A 25,140-nucleotide genomic window follows, 5' to 3' on the forward strand; every position below is an offset into this window, starting at 1 on the left:
GGGTTTCCCCGTGCCAGCCCACACCTGCCCAGGTACACCCACGCGTGTGCGCGATCTCACATCGCCGTGCCCGACGCGTCCCACCTAGAGGCGCCCAGCGCCCAACTACGGCGTCGGGAAGAGGGGAAGGGGCGGGGGGGGGGGACGGGGACGGGGACGTTGAACGAAACGCCGTCTCCAGTTCCAAAACACGGAACGGGGCGGCAGGCTGCCCCTCTTCCAGCGTGACAAACGGAAGGCAGCGCCGCCCCCCGCCTCCCCGCTACCGGCTGCACAGACGACGGCCGGCCACGCTCCATCCCCACCCGCGCAGCGGGAACACCCGAGAGCCCCCCCCGCCGCCCCGCGCAACCCCTCACCCCTTCAGCTGCTCCCTCATGGCGGCGAACCGCTCCCCGCCGCCGCGGAGCCACCGACCGCGCAGCCCCGCCGCCGCGCGCCACTGCGGCCGCCCCACCGGGAGGGGGCGGCGCTCACGCCACGCCCACGGCCACACCCACGGCCACGCCCACGCCCCGGCGGCGGCGGCGGCGGCCCCGCGGGGAGCGGCCCGAACCGCCCGGGGAGCGGGGCCTGTGCGGGCACCGCGCCCCTGCGCGGCCCTCGCGGCGGCGGCCGGAGGGAGCCCTCGGCCTTTCCATGGACTTTTAGGGGTTTTTTGGGGGTGGGTGGGGTTTACTGCGCGTGTCGTTCTCCAACCCCCTCCCCCCCCGGTCCCACCGGGAGGCTGGCAAAGGTGCTGCCTCTCAGCGGGCTTGGAAAGAAAACTTAATTAAAATATGCACCGAAGCCGGGACGGATTTGAAAATGGGCCTTCACGTGGGTTTTCGCTCCGCAGCTGTTAATTCCGGCGCTTAAAATGCCGAGTGGTTTATTTTCAAGTGAAACCAGGTGATTTCATTCCTGAGGGCTTGCCTGGGCCTCGCAGGGGAGGACGGGCTTCTCCCCCGGCCCTGTCGGAGCAGAAGAAGCTGCTCTGCTCGTGCTGAGTAACTGTCGCAGCGCTTCTTTGTATTAATTCCTACTTAATATTCAGTGCACAAAGAAAAGCTAGCAATCTCCTTTCGGTGTCGCAAGAATTTCAAGTCGGTGTGGCTGGTCTCCTCTCATGCCAGTTTTACATCTACGTCCTGTATTCATTAACAGAATGCCGCGTAGAGGACCGAGTCCTTCACGCAACTAAATAGTTTTTGAAGCCTTACAGGCCGTGCCTTTCAAATGTACAAAAAACCTCCCCATTTTTACCCTGGGAAGATGCAGGCCTAAAAGCACGGAAAAGTCATCTCCCCCATAGTTCCTATACCAGAGGAATATCCCAGGGATTGCTTTCCCGTTATGTAGATGTTGGTAAGCACTGAACTTGGTGGGTTTTATCCTAAGTACCAGGATATATAGGGCTCCCTTTAAGGCTCCGGATAGCTGAGTTATTTGATTTTAGGAAAAGCTCAACAAGTGGCTCAAAGAAAGGCCCATATTTTTTTCCAGAAGCATTAAAAACGTAAGATGCTCAAGGTTCAACCCCTCGGGCCCTTAAATGCAAATATAAAACTTAATGGAATTAAATGCTAAATTCTCATAGTTCCCAGACAATTTCATTTGTTTTTAAAGGTCTAATTCACAGTTGCCAGTTATCTTGGATCCAGAACACAATCCCATCATGGAAAGAAAAAGAGGATTAATTTTTGTGTAAACATAAATCACTCTGTAAAAACTCATTAGACTCCGTGAGAATTTTCCATTTACTTCAGTTCACCTGGTGTTAGATCAATTGCTACGTCAGATATTTCAGTTTTGAAGTGAATAAACGGGCTGAAGGCTGTCAGTTGTGTTACATCAGCTACCTCACCTTTTTGCCTCTTCAGCCAAGTTTTAAGCAAGAGATCTCTCTAAGTCATTTAAAACAGGATGTTTGGTGTGTTACTTTGGAGGAACCTCACGGTCTATTAGAAGGGGAGAGCAGCTGCCTGGGGCATACAGAGGGACTTGGGGTAGCTGGAAGCCTGCCCTTTCACAGCAAAAGTGGTTTGTTTTCCTTCAAGAAGTATCCGGTACTGATACCCCGACACACATTCCTTCAATTTTTACTGTTTCTGGAGAGTCCTGGTCCGCCTCAACAGAAGCTTGATGCTGCTATTATCATCTTGGTCTTCTTTCCCATACAATAGTGCCAAGTAATAAGAATTTAAAAACCAGTCTGAATTTCTCATACTTTGCATAGTCTTCTTTCTCCTTGAGTTACAAATAAAGCATTGTATTCAATTAGACTCACAGCAGGTGAAAACCCCAATTAGTGAATCCATTTTCCTGTGTTTTTTTCCCCTACCTTACACCCACACACCACTTACTTTTTTTTTTTATTATTATTATTTTAAACAATAAAGGGGAACTCTGAGTCATCCTTCAATTGAAAAGCAAATTAACCCTTTGATGTCTCAAATAAAACTGTTACCTACTGAAGAACTTCCAGGGGAAAACAATGTTGAAAGATGAAGGGTTTAAGGCATATTTACTTTACAATTTGATTTTATATATATAAAAAATACCCATTTAATGTAGTTCTGGTTGTTGTCTCCAAATTCACAAGAGCTTTTAGCTGTTTTGACTGATCTCAAAATTTTATTTTTGCTATGCAATATATTCAAGTAATACCATTCTTACTCCAAATTATTTAATTATTTTTAAACTACCCATAATTTATTAAAAAAAATATATTTTTTTCAGTGTAAATGATTACTGTCTTTGACATTTGTAACTGAAGCCAATCTTTATGCCATACTTAATTTTAAGGCATTAATTTGATAAAAGACAGTCTTCTTCCTGAAGAAAAAAACAGGATTACAGAGTAAGCAGAATTTTAATTCCCTGTGGTGTTTTTCTTATCCAAGGGTTATTCAGTCAATTTGCACACCTACAGAGAGACCTTAATCAGAAGGAGAAGAGAGTTTATTTCTTTTCCGCTGTAGGTTTGTCCTGGGCTATATCTAATCAAGGTATCTGTCTGTTCAACATTTAACAACACCCGGTGCTTAAGCGGAAATCACAGCCCCCTAATAAATGAGGGATAATAATTAGAGGCTTATTACCCCAAAACTCTTTGAGGAAAAATAAAATTAAAAAAAAAAAAAGTAAGTGGATTTGCAGGCAGTCTGCCAATCACTACTCCTTGTTACAGATAGGTACAGAAACCTAAACACAGGAATGGGTAGAGACTTGCCTAAAACCACGTAGTAGGGAGACATTAAATGTATAAGTTTGCTTGTAAGTTTAGCACTTTATAGGTTAGAAAACTAAAGGGGCATTTCTTTAGTTTTACTGTCATTGAAAGTGAAGATACATTTTCCTATCAACTAAATCTTGCTTCCATAGTTCTGTGAAGCGTGTAGTCCTTCTTGTAAGTGTGGCCTTACTATGTTCTCTGGGTAGTGGATTAGCAAGTGCTTGCCTTGCATAGAAGAAGACACTATGGTACCCTGTGTCGGGCTGCCTAATCCGTTACGCTGTTTGAGTCTATTTTCTTTTTCTTGGTATAAATAAATACTAAGAATCACTTGGGATGGCACGATGACACTTTCCTGGATCATCTGTCTTAAGTATGCTCCAAGGGCTGACACCTCCAGGAATTTTGGTATTTTTTGATAGCTCTCAGAAGAGCCAAGAAGAGAATACTGTTCTGGATGCTGCTGGTTTGGGTTTGTTTTTTGTTTTTTGGTTTGGTTTGGGTTTTTTTTGTTGTGTTTTTTTTTTTGTTTTGTTTGTTTGTTTTGGTTTGGTTTTTTTTTTAGGCTGTTTGCACATTACTACTGGAAGCACATTAAAATACTGTAAATGCAATGAGGAAAATAGTTTTAAAATTCTGCATTCATTTTCCCCAACACTGCACTTGTAAATTAAAGACCTACTAAAACATTCATAGCTCTGTATACTTTTAATCAGTTATTTACACCATGGGAGAGTCAAGGAAGGAGCATACCACTTTCTGTCCAGAGGGAATCCCAATTCATGTCCTGTATGAAGGGAGATTAGCAGGTGCTGCTTCTTACACAGAGATCGTTCTCCACACTGTAAGGCAACCATTTAACTGGCAGGTGGAGCTCACAGGAATTTACCCCTGAGATGTTTTACTGAGATGTTCTTGCAATAGACAGAGTAGGAAGATGAATCCTTTTTTTTTTTTTAGTTAAACTAATTCTGCAGTAAATATTACTGAGCTCGCAGCAATTTAATGCACAGTATGGAAACTATTGGTGCCCAGCATGTGTGACAGGAGTATGTCTGTTCCTGCCGCACGCACAGCAGCACAACCTCCCCGTTCCTTTGGGCTGTAGTTGCTTTTACTGCAGTAAAACTGAAGTCTTAGTCACCCTATGAGATGAGTATCATGGAGCCTCGGAGCTGTCTGTGTGTGCTTTATGTCGCACTGCATTGCATGCTGTTGATAAAAGATGAATGAAAGGGTGCCTGTCATTTTGGATATATTTAGATATATGTATGAATTTCATCCCGTTGAAATCTTGGAAAGGCTAATGTGGAGAGGCTACATTTATTTTTTTAGCTGATAGTGACAACTTAAGACACGCTGCAGTAGCAGAGTGTTTGTTCAGTCTCTCCTGCCAGGTGTATGACCCTGGAAAGTGGAGCAGAGTGAGACTAAGTAAGGTTACATGCATTGCTACATGTGCTGGATAGCACAGCCAGGCTCCACCAGCACTATGAGCTTTTCAGGTAAGCACCTGTAAATACCAAAAGCTCTTTTCTCCTTTCCATGCCAAACCACAATAAATTCTTTAAGAAAGGAATAACCCCTACTCTTCCTGGGTGGAGATGAACTGGAGTGTGAATAGTCCCTAGAGTGGGAAGATCAAGAAGCAAAATGCTGGCAAAACGCTAGATAACTGAAAGTATTAAAAAACCCTCTGAAGTAAGGCTTTTGGAAAGCTAAAGAAAAAAAGCCCTATAAAAAAAGACTTAAACTCTACCGGCAGAAAACTTATGCCCAGCAAAACTGCTTGCTGATCTTTACAATATACAAATAAGACTTGAAAAATAATAATTATACCATAGTAAATTCTTGGTTTGAGGAATCTCTATTGGCAAAATGAATGGTTATCATTTCAGGGAGTAAGGTTGAGAAAAAATGCAGACTAATAAGGCTAAATTAAAGAAAACAATGAAGGCAAACTCAATTTCTTACTTTTCTTTGTGTGCCAAGTTAGAAATAAATGACTATTTTGCCTCCTGGGGGATTAAAATAAGCAGGATTTCATAAACTCTCTTGCTCACTGACTCTTTTCACCTCAGAATCTTTCTTTCCATGCATAAAATTATGTGTCGCAAACACAAAAGCTGGCTTCCCAAATCATTAACTTCTCTGTTGTTTCCTATCGATGTGTAGATCTCAGCAGCAAGAATCTTGCAGTCCTACTTCACTCAAGGCCCAGAAAACGTGATGCTAGCTACCAGTCACCATGCATTCCTTGTCCCTAACACGCAAGCAGCCCTCTCTTCCAAAGGCTTCCACAGACATTAAAGAAGCAGCATGCCTGTTTTTTACTAATTTGGTTTTTGGTTGCACTCCATGATACATGTATTTTTGACATTGTCAAATCTTTTTAAATGTCTAATATCATACAAACAGAAAACTATTTTTTTAATTGAGGTAATTTTTTGCAGAATGTCCCTATGCAAATATTATCTAGGAGAGAAAATAATAATTTGGGGAGAAAAAAACACTTGGATTGTGCTAGGAGATTACATACTGGGATGCTCCATTGTTAAGGCTGCACTTAGGTAGTAAAAGAAGAGGACAGTGAAATCTATTGCATTTTATGACAGCTATATGCTGGCAAGTTCCCAGTCAGACTGGACTCTGCACCTTTAAATTAACGCATTTGTTTTTTGCTGTCTGTATTTTAGCAATAGATGCTTTGCTGTGTTCTCACAGAACGTGTAGTTTTGTCTTGCTTTAAAATATACTTTGAACCTGTTGTAACTACCATATTGTTTCCTCAACAATTATAATGTACTATACATAACATTATCATATATAATTCTAACAGGAGGCTCTGCCTATTTTTTTTTTTTTTACACACTAGTCTTTTCCATCATTTTCCCAAACATGCCGAGGTTGTTGACCTTAGCAAATAGGGTAAGTTTGAGGTCTGCTCCTAACCTTTTCCCTAGATGGGGACACACAGAGCCCTGATAGGAGGAAGGGATGGTTCTCCCTCTTTGGTAAATCAAATGTGTTGGTTTAGTTTCAAAATCAGAGAGTCTTTATCTTCTCCCAATACCCTGCTGTAACATAAGCAAAGCTTAGTCTCCCTGCATAGCACGATTGCTTTGCTCTCTCTTCCTAAATATCTTATGTGGGGACCCAGAAATCAGAAGAAAGTGCAGCACTGCATTTGGGGAAGGAACCAGCCTTGAGAAGTTAATGGGAGGAGGGAGCAGCTATACCTAACTAGTCTCACCAGTAATTCCATCTGGAATAACTTCCTTCATCTGATCCAGGTGACATTTCTCATGGTTTATCTTCATAGAAATGCATTTTTCAGATTTAAGGTTGTGCAACTATTCCCAAACTGATGTCAGACTTGATAACAGCAAGAAAAAAATTCTGGAAAGGAAAAGTTTCTTATCTGACATTTCTGAAATCAAAACTTTTTATTTCACTTCAAAACAATAATATGTGGAAAAAAAAAATGTGCTTTAATTTGCCTACAAAATGAGGCAATTGCTCATACAGCTCTGGCAGTGCCCTTTAATGGCAAGTGGCAATAGTATCATCTTGTCCATGCCAAAGAGTGAAAATTAGTGTTTATATGTACAGTTGTTTGAAACAAATACAGTCATTCAGATACCTACATTAACTAGTGTTTCCAGAGACAGATGAATCAGTATCAGCTAGCATGGAGCAATGTCCTAGGGCACAGGTATTATTTTATCCTAATTGAATCTAAATGTACATTAGCACTTAAATGCTTCAGTAAAGGGGGATACAAAGGAATTTTTAGGTAAGATTGAAATTATTTCTTAGCTAAGTGTAAGAAAAGGATTTCATTCAAGTCTCCTGTGGCAAGTTCAAGCATTTACTCTTTGGCACATGCTTCACGTAATTCCAGACAGCTTCTTCTCCTTCCATTTACTTAGCTTTAACATGGTTCTTCCTAACAAAGTAGTCCTCCCAGCTTTTGCATTTAGGTATCTTTGTGTAGTTCCTTCTATCTATGGCACAGGAGGTGGCAGTTCATACAGGAAAGAATCCTGTAGATGCTAGCTGATAGAAGAAAAGTGCTGCTAAACTATACTGCACAGTTTAAACTTTTATGTTTAACTAAGTCTCATAATGGGAATGCATTTAATAAAAGTCAGTGTCTAGGTATACTTTCAGTATTTCATACGTTTGAATTGAGCCAAAGCTCTCACAGTACATCTCAACAAGGCTTCAGATAGCTTGCAATTCTACTGGCATGCCTTCATTCAGTTCTCTGATCTGTTATTAAACAGAAAAGGGAATCTCTTAGTGAAAGAATAAACCTGCAAAATGGAGACTCCCTTTCTAGCAACACAGCCAAATTCACTGTGAAAAACTTGCAATGAAAATCAGAGACGCCTTGTCTACACAAGTCACAGAGCCTTGACATTTGTGACCAAAGGTACACAGATGACTTTTAGGACATACCATAGTCCATTATTAAATCAAGAACAATGGTGATTTTGTGCAGCTCAAAATCAGACAAAATAAGTTTTTTCTTCTTATAATGAGCATTTTTCCAGATTGAACTAATCAAACATTTCCCAAACTTGTATTTGGAATTATTTTCTTCATCTCTAAGAAATTGCTTTCAAAAGTGCAATCTAAATCCCGAACAGTCCATACAGCCCCAAAATATTAAGGATCTAAACATTGATTATGGTCCGTATTAACGTTCTTAGATCCCTGATGCTACATCTAACTCCCTTGAACACATCAGTAGAAATGTCAACCTACAATTCTACCTTCACCCTCAGCTTTTTCTAAAATAGTCCCAATTTAAAGAGAAAATCCTTATTGCTAGGACTAAGTGGAGTTACCCATCTTCATCATCTCCCTCACCACATGACACAGAATGTCAGATTACTTTAACAGTTTAAAATACATAATTCCATATGACTAGTCATAAGAAACATCACACAGTTTTTGTCACTTTCCTCTCAAGAAAAGAAAGTATTACATTCAGCCAAGACTTCTCTATATCTCTATAGTACACTACAAATGCAGAGCATGCACAGGATCCAAGCAGTTTGTTTATTTAATAGTGTTCACAATTTGGAATTTTATGCTGGCAGAAATTTAATAGACATGGATAATATATTACCTACTGTGTAGAAGATGATTTTCTGAGTGTACTTAAAGTCAGAAAGAAGGATCATCTAAACTCACACCTCCTGTTTCAGAAAACATTACAACTCTTTGAGCATTCATCCCTAATCCCAAAATAACAAAATCAGTCTGTCATATTAAGAAAATATGGTGCTGTTTTAAATTATCATTCTTCTCTCGAGGTAAATAATTTTCCTTCAGTTACTATCAACAGCTCTGGCTCGTGGTTGCCAGGTTTAGAACCAAATGTCATTTTGCAAACAATTATCACCACTTCAGTTAAAGTCTTTACACTAATACACATCAGCCAAGGGAAAATAAAATTTAAAAAAAAGACCTTCAATCTTATCTTTTAAATAAAAACTGGGTTAAGATATGTGGTGTCTAAATACTTTTGTACTTTAGTAACGAAACTTGGTTTTGCTTATGGACATCATAATTTTCGTCAGTATTCAGAAATGAACCTTTTGTTACTTTTCCGTAGTTTTGTTGCTGCAGTTGCTCTTCATTCTCATTCTTAAAAATCTACTGTCTTTATTTCTTAAATTATTATCCTTCCACCCATGTCCCTCAGTTTGTTCTGTTTTTAGGGTAACTAACAGAGCAAATAATTTATTAAGGATAAAAATAATTTTGCAAAGATTTGCAAAAGCTGATAGCCTAAGAATTTTGCCAAACAGAGCCCAAGCAGGGAGTGAAGGATTAGGCCTTATCTAATCCACTGGTTTTATCAAATCAGTGTATTTAGTACTGAACTAAAGCCTTTGGAAAGTTTTATTTTTAGCAGCTTGACATACTGAGCATTCATTTGGCTTCATTCTAAGAACTGCAATTTAAGAATCAAAGAGAAAAAATGTATTTCTTGTTCATGAAGATGGTACCATCATTAAATGTCTTCCATTCCCCAGGCAAATAAATATATTTTTTTTTACCTTATGACATTATTTTTCTGATAATTTTCATAGTAAACATTACACTTCACTGAGGATAGCATTTATTTTAATATTTTAAAAGGGACTATATGCAATGAAAATGATCATTTGGTGATGACAGTACACTCTGTTGGGTCAGAAATTAAGAAAGTGACTGGTTTTGACAATTATCTCCATGTCAACATTGTACGTGAAACTTGCTAGCAATTTGAAGAAAACAAGGCCAGTAGGACTACGTCTATGCTGCCATGTAACTAAATGATTTAGTCTATGAAATAGCCAAGAGAGATCAAGTCTCCAAATATGGCAATATTTCGGTAATCTGGACTTGCTAGTGGCATGTTCTCTTACACCTACACTGCTAATGTGTGCTTGCCCTGAGAATAATAGTTGTTTCTTGGTCCGTATTTCACAGAGTGACTCTTATTGCCGAAAGATGGACCGCTTTACAGCAGATAAGCTGTGGTATTCTTTTACTTCCCACTTTGTGCTTCTGTGGACCTAAGGCATGATTTTATTTACCTTTTTTTTTTTTATTATTTAATTTAATTTTTTTTTCCATTTCAAATTGTCTGACCTAATGTGGGAGTTGTTGCAGCCCAACAGCTGGACCAACTGTGGTATCTTTTTGAAACTAGTTGGGCCTGCCTGTCCCTGCAGAATAAATCCATTACGTTTAACAGCAAAATCATCTCCCTATACTGGGGGAGCCAGAGTTCTAGATCAGCTCAAACCTCTGTGATTTAAATGCCATGCAGTAGAATACAGTCACAGGTGCTTTGCTGTGCCAGATACTTTAGCTTTCTTGATGAGCCTACCAAAGAAATCAGCTGGTAATCCAAGTCATTACTTGTAAGAAGTGGATTTTCTATCCAGAAAGCAACTGATCTGACAAAACCAAGTCACTGTCAGTGAAGAGCAGCCATAGAATAATTTTGTTTAAAATGTGCTGAATGATCTATATTCAATTTCCGAAGTTTGCAGTGGTCAAATTTTCTAAGGAAAACAACTATTATTTTCACTCAAAAACTGAAGAAGCACTTCCATTGCACACCAGCAAAGCATCTGGCCTCTCATGGCATCTTTCTTAAGGTTCCTTTATGTACAAAGGAAGGGTTTAGGTATCAATTTCTGTCAGAAACTGGTAAAAGGTAGGACTTAGACAAATGCTCACCTGCTCTCTTGGACTCCTTGGTATTCACATACACTACAGCATCTTGGCAAGTTTGTCAACTGCAAAAGCACAGTGTGCAATGACAATGCTATGACCCTTTTAGTGCGTTGCGTACTACATACTGAGCTGAATTTTACTTCCAAACAAAATTTTGGCTGCATTCCTTAGTGAGTACAGGTTGTTCTCACATTGGCAGACTATCCTGCTTGATGGATTTTTAATTTAGTGGGTTTGCTTATTCCTAGATGAGCACAGTTTATATAAACCATTTCCAGCCACCAACTCCAACAAGGAAAAAGACAGTTCTTATTTTCTCAATTTAGGTCATTATGCTGAAATTATATTTTTCTCTACTTTGTCTTTTTGTGTAATTTGCAATTAAAAGGATAATTTTAAATACCCTTTACAGAACAATTTAAGTGTCTATTCTATAGTTTTCCACTTTCTAACTCAACATTTAATAAAGTGCTAAGTTTGACATTACATAATTTGGTGAGAAATTTAGCAATAGATTTTAGTGGATACAAGATAAAGCATGTTGTCAGAAAAAAATGCCTATTCATAAGCACTGCAGCACTATTCTATGCTATTATTCTTTTGTATTGTGCAAATATTATTGGCTTCAATAATGCCTCTTTATAGCTATGGTTTGGTCTGGTTGCCCTGAAACAATCAGATTGACCCCAAGTAAGTATGGGGAATTTGAATAGTAATATGAGTACTAAATTACTAAAAATACTACAGCACCAACCTTAGATTACTGTATATAAGTAAAATCAGAATTGAGATTATTCTTTTTAAGAAAGTCTTCAAGTTTATTTAACTGGTAAAATAAATTTTTGGTCTTTAATGGAACATAGAGACATAATGCAGCTTTAGAACAAGGAATACATGTAGAAACAAGGGGAACTTTAAGCCTAACTGTATTTTCTATCAGCCAGTATCTTAACCTAAAAGGATCATCTGATCAGTCTCTTACATGGTGTAAAGTAAAAAAAAAAAATAAGAATAATGTATGGCTACATCTTTTGCAGTCATAGAAGTAGGATAACAGTGGATAGCGAAGTGGTGGGTATACAATATAATAACTTCCAGCTGGCATATCATCTGTCTACTGGTAGGTATGTTGAAATAAATAAATGATCAAAAATAATCTAATTAAAAAAAAATCAACAAAGTTAGGAAGAGTTTTTTGAAATAAAGTAAAACTGCAACACAAGTGGTATGAAAGCATCAAGATGATTAAAATGCAGAATCTTATTTATTATATATTAGGTAGATCAAAGCTTCTCAGTGATAACAAGGCACTGATTGGGGGTTGCCACCTGTTTGGTCTCCCTTGCAAAAGGAATCTTTTAGGTGAAGCTGTGTTAAAGGCTGTCAGTATGTATTGCACTTACGAACAGCATACATTAAAAACCCCCAAATTATTCTTATTTTGGTGAAGAGATGTACTCATTATTCACTAGCACATATATTACTTTCTTAGTAAGTACATAAAGGAAATTCTGTATAATTCAGGAAGGATTCTGAAACAAACAATCAAAAAAATTGCAGGTAAATGCTCTTACTTGAGTTATATCACATACTTCAAGATAGTGGCAAAAAGACTTCAAGAGTATAAAATTAGAATATATTTGAGCTGTGGTTTTGGAGAGCGGTGAGCCTTGCAGCAGGCTGATCTCGGAAAGGAAAGACTGTGGCAAGCAAATTATCCAGGAAAACAAGAAATCTAGAGAACAGGGCAGGAGGCAGTTTTGTAGATTTTTTTTGGTGGTTGTCTCTTTTTGTATAACTTCTCTATAAAGAACAGGAAAGCTGTGACTTAAGGAGAGTGTGTGGGTGTAAATGTCTAACAATTATTGGGAGGATATAATAGAGAATTGAGGAAAGCTGAAAATCTACAAGATGCAACAAGACAAGGCAAGGCGAGGCAGCGACGATCTTTATCAGCATCCTTGAAACTTGCTGCAGAACTGGCAAAACGCATAAGCATAACTTCAGACGTGAGATGTCAAAGCAACACTGGGCTCTCTGGACTTTAAATGACTATTTGTAGGAGATAAACTTATACGTAACGGAAAAAATAAAGGAAGAGTGAGTAAGAGTCAGAAAGATCTGTCAGCAGAAATTTAATATGGGTTTATAAAACTGGGGAAAAGAGTTGGTAAATGCTTTAGAAACCACGTGTACCAAAGGAGACTTGTTCGGGAGGTCTCTGGGTGTTTTGTATGTATATGTGCCATTGACCAAAACCAACATTGGGACCAACACAAGAGAAAGGAGTCCCATTGGCTGACTCAGTCCAAGCCAAAGAGGACTATTTCGAGACCAGACAATGTGGGTATATGTTCACAGGCCAGTTTGATAAAGGATTCACACTGACAGACTCTTTTCCACTCCTTATTTCTAGAATAGTGAACAAATGCCCGAGAGCGAAACAGTGCTGAGGGTTTTGCGCTTGGTTTTCTCCAGAGAAAACTATACAGATACAGATTTGTGTTTTGCCAGCAGCAAATGTTTATTCCGCAGTACTTTGGGCACTGATGTGCAAAAACATGATACATGAGAGGAAATGCTGAGAGCCAGATTCTGATCCCTTTTACACTGCTAAAAATAAGAAGTAACTTTGCTGAACGTAGTGAGCATATTTCTCATCCCATGCAAACTGCTTTTGGTGCAGAACTTAAATTTGATCCCCAAACTTCTGACAGGAAGTGTGATGGGAGCCTTAACTGCCCCCACCATAACTTAGAATCCAATGTAGGTTCTTCTGCTTATTTCAAGATTGTTAGAGTGTGATGAAACATTTATTCCTTCCTCAAAGTGGAAACAGGAGAAGAAATAATAGCACATGAAAGCAAGCACTAACATGTAATGATATTAGTACGGTCTTAATTGCTTTTGTGTCATAGCACAATTAAAATAGTGGAAAAGCAGATGAATGAGGAATGTGCAGGAAAAAACACTGGTCAAAAATGAAGGTACAGAACACTGCCTGCCATTGAACAGTCTGCTAAGTGTTTTACTTTGTTTGATAATATTACAGCAGTACTAAAAGAATAAGCACTTCCATTAGCAGGCAGTAATTAAAAGAACAAATAAGGTGACTGCACCTATGGCCAGAAAGATAATCTTGTGGTAGTTTTCGTTTATGCTTCTAGTGATGGTTTATGCCAAAATAGTTCAGTTCAGAAGTCCAAAGTTCAAGCCAGTATGTGGAAATAGTGGTGAAGTCATCACTAAGAGACCTTTGGGAAGCAGTTTTGTAACCTCTAATTTTCAGGTGATACTTAAACTGAAGTATAGAAATAAAATATGCTTTTCAACAACTGGGTCCTAGTGGCTAAAATGCTCTCAATGGCAGAAATTTGGAAAAATTTTCCTTCTAAACACTGAAGTAAAATTTCAAGATGCTTTTATTCCAAATTACTTGCACTAAAATTTTATAGATGTAGAAATAAAAGTGTGGTTCAAGTTTAGTGGTTCTAACTCTTGTTTTTTATTTTTTATTCCTGTAATCATTGACATTTCCAGGTACAAAATACATAGTCTGTTACAGACAGGAAAACATCTGCAAACCACTTATTTCTATTCTTCAGGGTTTCTATAGGTTGAAGCTGGGCATAATTTTGAAGAAGATTGATATACGAAACAAAGTTGAGCATATTTCGTTTGCTTACTTCTGCTTCCAGAGTCTACTCTTTAGAAGGGATATCTACAATTAGTATAGCATATCTGAAATCCATACTCACAGAAGTACATCTCCTGTATTTCTAGACTAAATGCAGAAACATCTTTAATGAAGAACAGCCTCAGTAGCTTTTTCAAGGACGTGCATAAGTAGGAGGTATACATACATATATTTTGGGAAACATGGCATTTACCCATTTTGGATAAATAAGAAACTGTCAATTTCCTTTCATTTGCCACAACACTGCTCAAGGGTCTGTCCCTGAATGAATGGAGTCTGGAATGGAAAATAGTAATCTGTCACTGATCCTTCCCAGAAATGGCCTCTCTGTCATTATTACAATAAACAAGGCTATAAAACCCTTGCAATTTTGGTAAATCCTTCTAATGACATTATAGTTCAATGCTTGTAAAGAGCTAATAATCTAAAAAGGTCTCCAAAATTGATACAAAAAAAAAGGTAGGTTACTTATTTGATGATTGTAAGATTCAGCATTGCAAGCAACTAATATTGAACTTACTCAGATTTACGAAGAAGCTTGCTGAGACAGAATGCTAGGCATGTTTAGTCAAATAAAGACTGAATCCTGGATTCTGTGAAAGTTACTCAGTTTTTACAATGCTCCACTTCGTCACTGAATTTATCTATGAAGACTGAATGGCAAAATTCTGCAAAATATTACAGTTCAGTAAGTATCTTCACTGCAGTAGGGGATGCAAGTCTAAAAGAGAGAAAATTAACTGCTTTACCATGCCGAATCTCCCAGAAAGCATCTGACAAGTGGCAAAAAAGGAAGAAGGTAGAGTGAATCAGCACAGGGGAAAAAATAACTTGACCTAGCAAAAAGGTGCTTCTGTAAAAGAAAAGAAATAAGTGGTTGAGCAAATGAACATATATGTAGATGTTTCACAACCTCAGAGTTACAGCAATCTCCTTCATGTTAAAGCCCTCCAAGTGCCAAGAACTAAATGTCAACACACCATGGATAGTTTTTAGTTAACCTGAGAGCAATTTTCCTCAGATATATATGTATTCACCATTTTTAAGGGGTTTCCAATTCTGCAGGTCTCGCTAGCTGAAAAATTAATCAACGCTACCAGGGCAGGCACTATCAAGGCAATCACTGTATGAAAGTATGCCCCATTTATTAAAATACAGGAATATCTTTCATGGAATGGATTATATCCCCAGCTTTTACAATGCACTAAAGCGTGTTTACTCATTAAAGTCTCTTCTCTGCAAAAATCTGCAAAATGAAGTATTTTAAGGTGATGAAGATGAAAGAAGTAACCTTCCTGTGCCAGATTACAACCCAGAGATGTAACGCTACAGAACACTTCTGATCAGTGCTAGTTACTGAACAAGCCAGGATACATCAAATTAAAGCAGTAGTGCTTCTACTGACCTGACCCTGCTCATCATCTACTTTCCTTAATGTCTTTCCCCTTGCTTTTATTTTCTTAACCCCTCTCCGCACACAAAATATTTGTTTCTAGAGGACAACTATTGCTTCTTCTGTACTGACTGCATGCTTCTGCTTGAACAAGATGTATGCAAACAGGATGCCTCAGGGTGCATTTAGGAGATGTGAAGCTAAACTGTTTCTTGAACTGCAAAGCGTTGCTGCAAGGTGCTCCCCGACATGTTCCCAGGCATTTATGTTCTCTTTAAACTTACAAAACAAAAGTAGCCAGCATGACCTCTTCCAATAAAGGACACTGCAGTACACTCATAGTCTACCTTGGCACCCTTTTCTTCTCTCCCCAGTTCTAAACTGCACAAGACAAGATGATATTTGAATATTGTTTCACTAGAGATGATGTATGCGCTTACATTTCGATTCCTGAGAGGGGAAAAAAAAAAAAAGAATATATATATAGCATCATTTAAACACCAAAACCAGTATTGAGCAGATGCACACTCCACTTCATGGGGAATTGACCATGTTTCACCATGAATGCATCTTTTACCAATTCTTAGCAGAATCCGTTACTTGGTACAGATTCTTGTGTAAACGTGGCAGACTTCATTTAAAACTGTACTGTTGAGCAGGAGGCTGGCAATGAATAAATGTCGCTCAGGAGGTAAGACATACACAGCTGTAGAGATTCAGCCTCTGTCCTGAAAAATAAATACCTCAAAAAACTGAGGAGTTCTGGAACAGTGACATCCAAATGAATATAATAATTTTACCTTAAATGTACGGGTTTGAGCCTTTTCTATTTCTGAATGACATGTAAAGAAAAATCTTTTTTTGGAAACAAAAGCACAACAAAAAACTTGCTGTTGCCCTGAATACTAATGATGGAAGACTGTTGCTATGGTGATGCTAATTTTAACGCTCTTGCCTGTGGACTTCATATGAACTGCCCGTTTTAACTTTTGCAAATGTCATTTACAAAATGAAAACCCATTAATGACTGGTGAGGGCACAATGTTCCACTTTAATTAGAATAATAAGGAATGCTGATGCACAAAGTACAGGTTTGTGAATTGCTACAAAGCCCACACTGTCAAAATTAATTACCACTGATGAGGATTTTGTTCGTTCTTTTTTTTTTTTTTTTTTCCAAAGGAAGCTTTAGAATAATACAACCATATCTTGACTTGGAGTGGAAAGCAGGCTCTCCTTTTAATACCGAGGTGGAATAAAGAAGTTTCCAAGGCTGACAGTATAGGAAGAGGTAGAGTGGGGCTTAGAACTGTGATTGAGCCATGCTAAATGAGCACCAGTTCCAGTAACGGAGAAATGCAGGTGCCAATGCTGCTGGGAAAAATAAAATATTTTTCAGAGAAATATCTGCTCAGAAAACCAGTTAGGATTTTAAAAACAGAGCTTGTGTTTTTGAAGATTTTAAAAATACAAGTTGAGGAAAAGAAATTGAGTGGGTGTTAAGATACAATTCTGGTTTGGGTTGGTGGGGTATTGCTGTGACTCATTAATTACCAGGCTCTGGGCCAAGTAGATGATGTTTATTAAAAACAGCATAAAGAGCAGTGGTAATCTCTTTTATAATGCATCAGGCCCTTGCAAACCAGGCGCATGTATTTCTCAGAAGGGGAGAAAGTTGCAACTACCATTTCTAATTTTGGGGAAATGTCTGAGCATATAAAGTAGGTGCTATGTTGCTAAAGGCGTTTCAGTAGTACTGACTGCAATGAGGAAAGCATATTGCAATGAAAAGCATCACAGGCAGCTGCTGAGAGTACATTATTCTGACTAATTGTTATTATTAAATATCTCCATTGTAGTACTGCTTAGAGAACCTAATTTAGAGTTGAGATCCATTGTGTTGTGTGCTGTACTAACAGAAAGGAAACTTGCCTTCTTTGAAGAGCTGAGCTGGTGAGGAACTTCATTAGTTTTTATGCTACAGCACTATTTCAGTGTGAGATCACTGGAAATACAACTGGTGTGAGGAGGAATAGCTGATAAAACATTTTTCTAAATTCTCATTCATGAGAGGATAAGGTTTAACAACTAGTCAAATTTTCTTGCAGCATTATTATGAATTCCACTCTCAGTCTATTGGTATGCTTTACTGCTGGTTTAAAATGGACTGGCCAATTTTGCTTTTGACTTGTTGGCTATTGTGAAAGCTACTGTACTTGCCTACAGAGCTGTGCTCAGGATGTCTGGAATTTCATTGTATTGTACAAAAGAAAAATAGAGCAAAAAAAAAATAGATTTGACTGAATGGTTGTGTCTACTAAGTCTGATCTTAAGTGTAAGTTGTTTTGCTAGTGATACATTTACTCAGAACTTTTTTCCATCTTGCTGCTTGGTATATGCAGGGGTACCTGGATGACCACAGAATAGCTTCTCATCAAAGACCTTCTTTTGTGAGCACCAACTACTCATATCAAAGAGGTGTTCTGAGCAAGGCCTTATGTTGAAAATGCAAGTATCAACAACTGATTATAATTTTTGCAGAGAATACTAGTATGCTTATGTGCTACTTCTGAATGCAGCTGTACCTACTATGATGGACAGCCCTGAGGCAGCCTGTTACTCTTGAGAGTCAATGGTCTCAGGACTAATTAATACTTCCGCAGTACCTTGCCCAGTGGTATATTATCTCAGAAGGGACAGACACCCTCTTCCACTCAGCAGCAAAGACTTTAGCAACTAGTTGCAATTCAGAGGGAGCCAGAAACAAACAGTATTTAACAAATATGGAGCTGATGTGCATTAACAAACTGACAGTGTAAACTAAGTTAGGTAGCTTCCCAATATTGTGAGGCTACAAAGGTTTAGAATTTATGGAATCGATGGACCTTGTCTGAAATAGAGAATTTCAGATAACCATCTCCCAGAAAATTGTTACTAAACCTCATTACCAAGACAATTAGCTTTTTATAGTTCAATCTCCAGGCTCCCCGTACAAGAAGGTGGTATTTCTGGCAATTTCAGCCCCTGACAACACTGATGGACAAAGAATTTGAGGGAGTTTAAATTAATGGTGCCTGCTGGCATGGAGAATTGTGTGAGATCTAGGTCACTACAGTCTTCTTCAAGACAGGACAGACACCTGGATAAGAAAGGAGTATTTTTGTTATTCTTTAAAAATCTCTGTTAATCCACATGAACAAGTAGAATATGAAAAGTATCTGCCTTTTGTGCAGAGGTACAGTAAAACTGATACAGCAGTCAGTAACCAAGCAATGATGATGCTCCAAAATGTACTCTGAAATAAGGTAATGGAGAGAACAACACCGCCACAAACAGTTTCTAAGTTCTTTTCACATATTTCATCATTCATGAAACAAAATAGTCTGGGCCATTTTATATGAGTATTTACTCATATATTTATATGAGTATATACAGTGAACGCAGCATCTTTTAATGAGCAAGAAATGGCTGAAACCAAATTAGATTATTGCTAATCAGAGTGGCTGAGCACTAAGTAAAAATCTTTGGGAAGATGATGACAATTTCAAGCAGAAATCAGAAAGAGAAAATATAATTGTTTGGTGCAGGAAAAGGAGATAAAATATTTTGAGGACAAGACACACAATGTGTAAGGAGGCATAAAGTGCATGGAGGAGACTGAAAGGATAGGGATAGCTAACAGAGGCAGCAAAACATTGTGTAAAATAGTGGAAATGTCAACAGAGAAACACCCATTTTGGTCTTTTTCAGCTTAGGACTTAGTAACTGTCTAATGGGGAGTGCTATTTAAAAAAAAAAAAAAAAAAAAAAAGGAAAGAAATCTGTAATTAACAAGTTGCATTTAGAAGTCATCAACACAACTAGATGAGATGAAACTCAGAAAGGAGAGGTGCTGGGGTTGCTATTAGGATGTGCCCGGGGACTGAAGACTAAAAAAAAGCAGTGCTAAGAAGAAGTAGGATAAAGAGGGTGATGGACTGTATGCAGTGGGTCACCAGTGGGAGGACTGGCTCCGCAAAGGGATAATCAGAAGGCAAGCAAAAGATGCAGAAAAAGTGAGGGGTAAATTATTGCAAGGCAAAGCCTGACAAAAAGCCAAGAGAAGACAAGAAAGGACAGCAGGAAGATGGTTTGTTGAATGTGGTGGAATGACCTAGAAGAATGTGAACACTGAAAAGATTCTTGGAGTTGGATGACAGGAAATTGTTAGTGACCCTATTACGAGCTGTTTTAGTGAGAAAAGGGTACAGAAGCTAGAAAAGACTAGACAGGAAAAAAACATGGACTGGAAACAGACACAAATTCCAGGAAAAAGGAGGGCAATGTTCTGGATATTGAACAGTGTCAGATGAGAGATTTGTTTTGTTTTATCAAGGACAGTCCTGAAGAAAGAGAATCCCATGTAAGGAAAGTAGCAGATAAGCTTCAAAGAAAATACATCACTAGAATTCTAGTGTCTTAAACACGGAATTTTGATATGTTTCTGATGTCTAAGGGACAGAAGAAGTTAAGCAAATAAGTCTTGTTCTCTAACATCCAGCTATTTGGTGTTCTAAGTGTCATTCTTCCAATTTATTGTTTGGAAATATATTAGCTGCAACTGATCAAGAAACTTGCTGTGACCTCAAAGGAAACTTGTTTCAAACATGAATTTTTTTCTTCAAACAAACAATGACTAAACTGTATTTGCCTCACTGTGACAAGCTCTTTGCTTTGAGTCATTACTGCTGCCCATTATCACAGCATCAGCTTGATGCTTGATGAATATGCTTTCCTTTGCCATGGACAGACATACTGTTTGTCATTAGCTGAATATTCCTTCTCTTTTTTTTTTTTTTTTTTTTTTTTTCTAATTTTTAAATAGTGTTAATGAAAAAAATCCCAAGCAGATTGAAATTGAAGATCATTCAGGTGGGTAGGTTGGTATGTTTAGTTTAGAAATACTTCAAGACAAAGATACCATCTAGAAACAATAAAATTCAGAACTAATGTGCTTTTCAGTCATCACTGAAATAACTGAATGTAGCTGTCGCTTAGAGCCGGCTTTTCTTTTGTGCTTTACATCAAAGGCAATTTTGAAAATCAAGGGGTTTCTTTTCACAAAACATACAGTAATTTTCAAATTATAAATGCAAGCTCTCTATACCTACTGAAACTATCTCTATGAGGTTTTGATTTTAAAAAATATCCAAAATCCTATAGATTTGGGTTGGTGAATATTTCTGAATGATAGTTCAGCTACAGAGTCCAGTTTTATGTTTTAAACTGCTTCATTTCAGAATAATTTTTAATGAACTTGAAGTAGCATTGTCTTAAAAAATTACATTGAATATCAACATTGGGTTGTGAAAGCAAAATTTTAATATTCAATGACTATGTTTTTATAGTCTAGATTCAGCAAAACACAGCAATAAAAATAATTGAACATCACTGCTATAATAGCTAAAAGCTGATAAATATACAGAAAAATATTTCCTATTAGAACTTCTCATATACTAATGAAATTTGCTCAGTAAAACTGGCAACTGCAGTATGACTGGAGCTGGTGATAAAATGGAAGTGGAGGATGCTTTTAAACACATAACTAAATGAAATGCAAATTAATGACATGCAAAACTGTAATCAAGATGTAAGAAAACCTATCATAAATGTAGGCTTGTTTACTTATGCACTTTTCAAAGTTTAACTATTTAATCACAGTTATAAAAGTTAATACATGATTTATAGATTCCAGGGATTCTCAGCAAACATGGTTTAAAAACCCTCACAGACAGGAATTTTGCTTTAAACACTTTTCAAATTGTTCCTTAACTGTTTGGGCAAAGGTAGTCCCAGGAATAATAGAATACATGTATATGCATATAATATATAATTTTAACCTTAAGTTTCCTATCAAATTTGTATTTTTAAACCTTCAAGTGAAGTTTTAGTTGAGGGAAGATTCACCTATGAGTTTACTTCATATTGCTATTATCTCTATGGTTATATCTGAAACTAAATTATACACAGATTTCCTTAGGGACATTTACGGTCTTCTCTGTGGTTGTAATGTGTTTACTACTGCTGCTGCTGTTGTTGCTAGTATCTAGTAGTATTTGCAATTGCTTTAACTTTTTCTGTTTTCTAAAAGGTGTGCAGGTGAGGTCAGCCAACAAATGTTGCCATTGATGAAGTCCTACTGCTAAATACAATTAGGCAGTGTTAAATTGAAGATGAAATAGTAGATAAAAATCACTGATCTGGGAGGATATATGCAGCTTCTGATTTTCTAATAATGGTGCAGCTTTTGTGTGTTTCAGTATGCAATAGAATCCATCAGTGTTTTGTCACAATGTTAAAATATATCTCAGTTTGCTTATGGAACCTCCAGGATGGCAGATGGTGGATTGGACAATACTGCTTGGAAACAAAACTTGCTTTATTATTTCAATATTTTTATTCAGTTTAAATTTAATACCTTACTTTTTACTTGCCTTCCTTATATTTGTTCATTCCACGTTTTCAGGTCACAATAGCTAAAATACTGGAACAAACCCAATGAATTTGTATGACTATATACTCTTTAATTCCCATCTCCTTGAGATATTTATGGGATATTTCCAGCTGTAAAGGTCTCTCCTAATTATGAACAAAGTATCGCACCCATGTCTCAACTAGAAATGCTTTGGGCTGTGATTAAAATCTTAACATGGTGTTTAATGTTGGTGAAATAGTTGAGATGTACGTATGAAGCATCTGTTCCCAAGTCAAACACAGTAGTTTTCTAGTTATCCCTTTAAATTTTAACTCCATGCCTGCAACCTTACTCTCCAGCAATTTTACTTAGTATGCTTCATGTAGGATGTCATGATCCTCAAGTGTTAAGTTTTACAACATTTTCTCCAATAATAAAGCTTTTAAGTGAAAAAAATTGAGCTTTGTTAAAAGTGAAGAACAGAAAAATGTATCTTTGCCCCTCTACTCCTATATTAGGTCTACAGTAGGGAACAGAAGTATCATCCTGAAAAGGAAAGACAGGAGACAGGTACATATTGAAATTCAAAAGGCAATCTAGGCTATTTACTAGCAAGATATCTAAAGCTCTTTTTTCTAAATAAGTGTTGAGATAATAGAAAGTTTTCTAGAAGATGTCTAGGTAAATACAAAATACCTGAATGATACTGAATTTACCATGGTTTTAGATATTTAATTTTTTTACAACCGTTATCTACTGCATGAAAATTCAAAAGTGAATGTTAATTCCCCCACATTAATTTACCATACAATTTCATTAACATAATAATGTGTAATTTCACATCATAAAGTGTGAAGTATAAAAGTGAAGAATGAAACTCATACCAACAACTTTGCATGTATTTACAGCAACCTTAATTCTTAGTAATTTATTGCTGTATTAAGTGAGTTTGTGCCCCTCTCAAGCCCCCAGCCTAACACTTACAATACAGGATTTATGCAAACAAATTTTGGCTGGAAAAGAAGACCTAGACACACAGCGTGAGCAGGCATTATCAGCAAAGTTGGACCTCTACTCACCATTTGGGTGTCTGTGCTAGGCTGGTTATATAAGGAATGCTACTTGATAATGACTCTCTGTTGTGTTTTACCATAATCTCATTTTCTGAGCTCAATTGCCATGGAAAAAACATGAATGCTTGTCTCATCAAAACTACTTGTAAGAAAAGCAATTAGTTCAGAGATGTTGTGAAGCTTTTTTTTTTGTAATGGTTTGTTTTTCTTAAATTATCTAGCCATAGATTTCCTAATATAAAAATTTATCTGATTAATGCTTGAAGTTCAAAGCAAATATGTAGCATGCAAGAGGCTGCCAAGCCTATACATCGTATTTGAATTTGTATTTGAAATTGTAATTTATCTCATAATCTCAACTTCAAATCAGAAAATGAGAAGTAAGCAAAATGAATATAGATTATTTGATCATACCTAACCTATTGGTTAGAATCTTTACTTAAGTCTAAATTACTGATATTTATACAGTTCTCAGTTAATTCATGTTTCCCTTAGAATCTGTCACCCCTAAGCATAATATATGCACAAATTAATTCTCAGGATTGAAGATCTAAAGAAAGATATCACAGAACTGATGTGCAACACAGAGCTGAGCAGCTAATATCTGACAGGAAAAAAAAAAAAAAAGGAAATCATTGAAAGGGATTCAATGATGATAAAAATGAAAAATGGGTCAAATAATCCATAGTCATGTTTCAATAAGTAAAGACTGAACAAATTGCTCAGGACAAGAAATGTGTCAAGACAGTTGAAGAACATTCTGAAAAATAGGAACTTATTACAGTCTGCAGGACAGCTGGCATCTTAGAAGGTCAGAGAAGGAACAAAGGCAAGAGAGATTCAGCAGCTTCAGTGACTTCATTTCGGAAAAAATGTCAGTCTGGGTAAAAATCTGACCTCACCCTGACAGACAGGCCACTTCGAGAAACAGGAGCAGCCTGGCTGATACGTCCAACCCTTGCATTCTCAGTCTTCTCTTGATGTTACATTGCCCTAGATGCCAATACTAGAGCATTACACAGTGTACCAAAGTCTCTGTATCCATAGCAAATACAGCTGGTGATATAAATCATACATGTCCATATCCACTACTTTTTTCATTGGTATTGAAATATATCTTAATACACACAAATGTTAATTATAGTCCTGCCTTATATTAAACTGATAAGATCATGAAGAAGACAAAAAAGGCACAGTAGGTGAAGAGGGATCAATTTAATGCTGGCTCTCTTACTATATGGATGAAACTTTTCTCATGGGGAATGGGGAAATAGTTTGGGTACTTATTTGTGGAGCTAGCTGCATCAGAAGAGACACTGAACCAAGGGCAGTGCAGGCAATGGATGTGGCAAGTGCTGCTTTGGAGAAGCTGTCAGTCTTTGGGAGAAGCAAAGGAATTAGGAGACTTGGTGTAACAAGAGCATGTAAAAAATCTGAGATATTGTTCCCCATTTCCTTGAAGATTTCATTGGACAGTTGTCAGAAGCTGTCTTCTCTTTGTCATCTAAATTAAGTATGTAATTGATCTTTCAAAAAAGAAAAGTCTGACAGGCAAATCTTTCTATTTTTCCCCTTAATATGTCTAATCTTTTCAACTTCAAAGCATTCCAGTGGAAATCAAACATAATTCCTATTTTTGAGACCTGCTCATTAAGCACACAATGTTTAAAACATGGGCTTGAAGTATACGGCAATAAATTTTAGCTATCAGGAGCAGCTGTAAAAATCTACTTTTTTATGGAAGATCTGGCATATACTCTATAAAATAGGACCATATTGCATAGATGTCATTCAACTTTGTAAAAATTATATTGGCTATGTTAATTTTTTACTCATTTACTTCAGTTGTTAAATGTAGTCAGGCAACATTTAACAACAGAAGTAAAATGGAGCGGATAGAAATGAAGTAACACTCAAGCAAAAATCACATTCAGCTTACAATAAATATAACAATTTCAGCTACAATAAAATATTTAAGGTTATGTAATTATATTCTATTACTCTATAAAGATATGTACTCCTTGTACAGTACCAAAAGTTTACTTTTCACATTACTGC

At 37.4% G+C, this 25,140-nt stretch overlaps 1 protein-coding gene across 25 annotated transcripts in view; it reads right to left on the reverse strand.

The window, feature by feature from the left end:
* Positions 1-25,140, reverse strand: part of DMD (dystrophin) — a 1,076,492-nt gene that overhangs the window by 83,594 nt on the left and 967,758 nt on the right. For 3 of the 25 annotated variants that reach the window (XM_042788305.1, XM_042788307.1, XM_042788304.1), the window contains exon 1: positions 360-475. The exons of 21 other annotated variants lie outside the window; for them this stretch is intronic. In XM_042788305.1, coding sequence (XP_042644239.1) covers positions 360-379 — 20 coding nt within the window. In that variant the 5' untranslated portion in view covers positions 380-475. Of the gene's footprint in view, positions 1-359; positions 477-25,140 lie in introns of those variants that run through there. One more of the 25 variants, XM_042788306.1, reaches the window with a different exon arrangement.

This window comes from Tyto alba, unplaced genomic scaffold (genome assembly GCF_018691265.1).
Source record: "Tyto alba isolate M040663 unplaced genomic scaffold, T.alba_DEE_v4.0 Super-Scaffold_14, whole genome shotgun sequence".
Taxonomy (NCBI): Eukaryota; Metazoa; Chordata; class Aves; order Strigiformes; family Tytonidae; genus Tyto; species Tyto alba.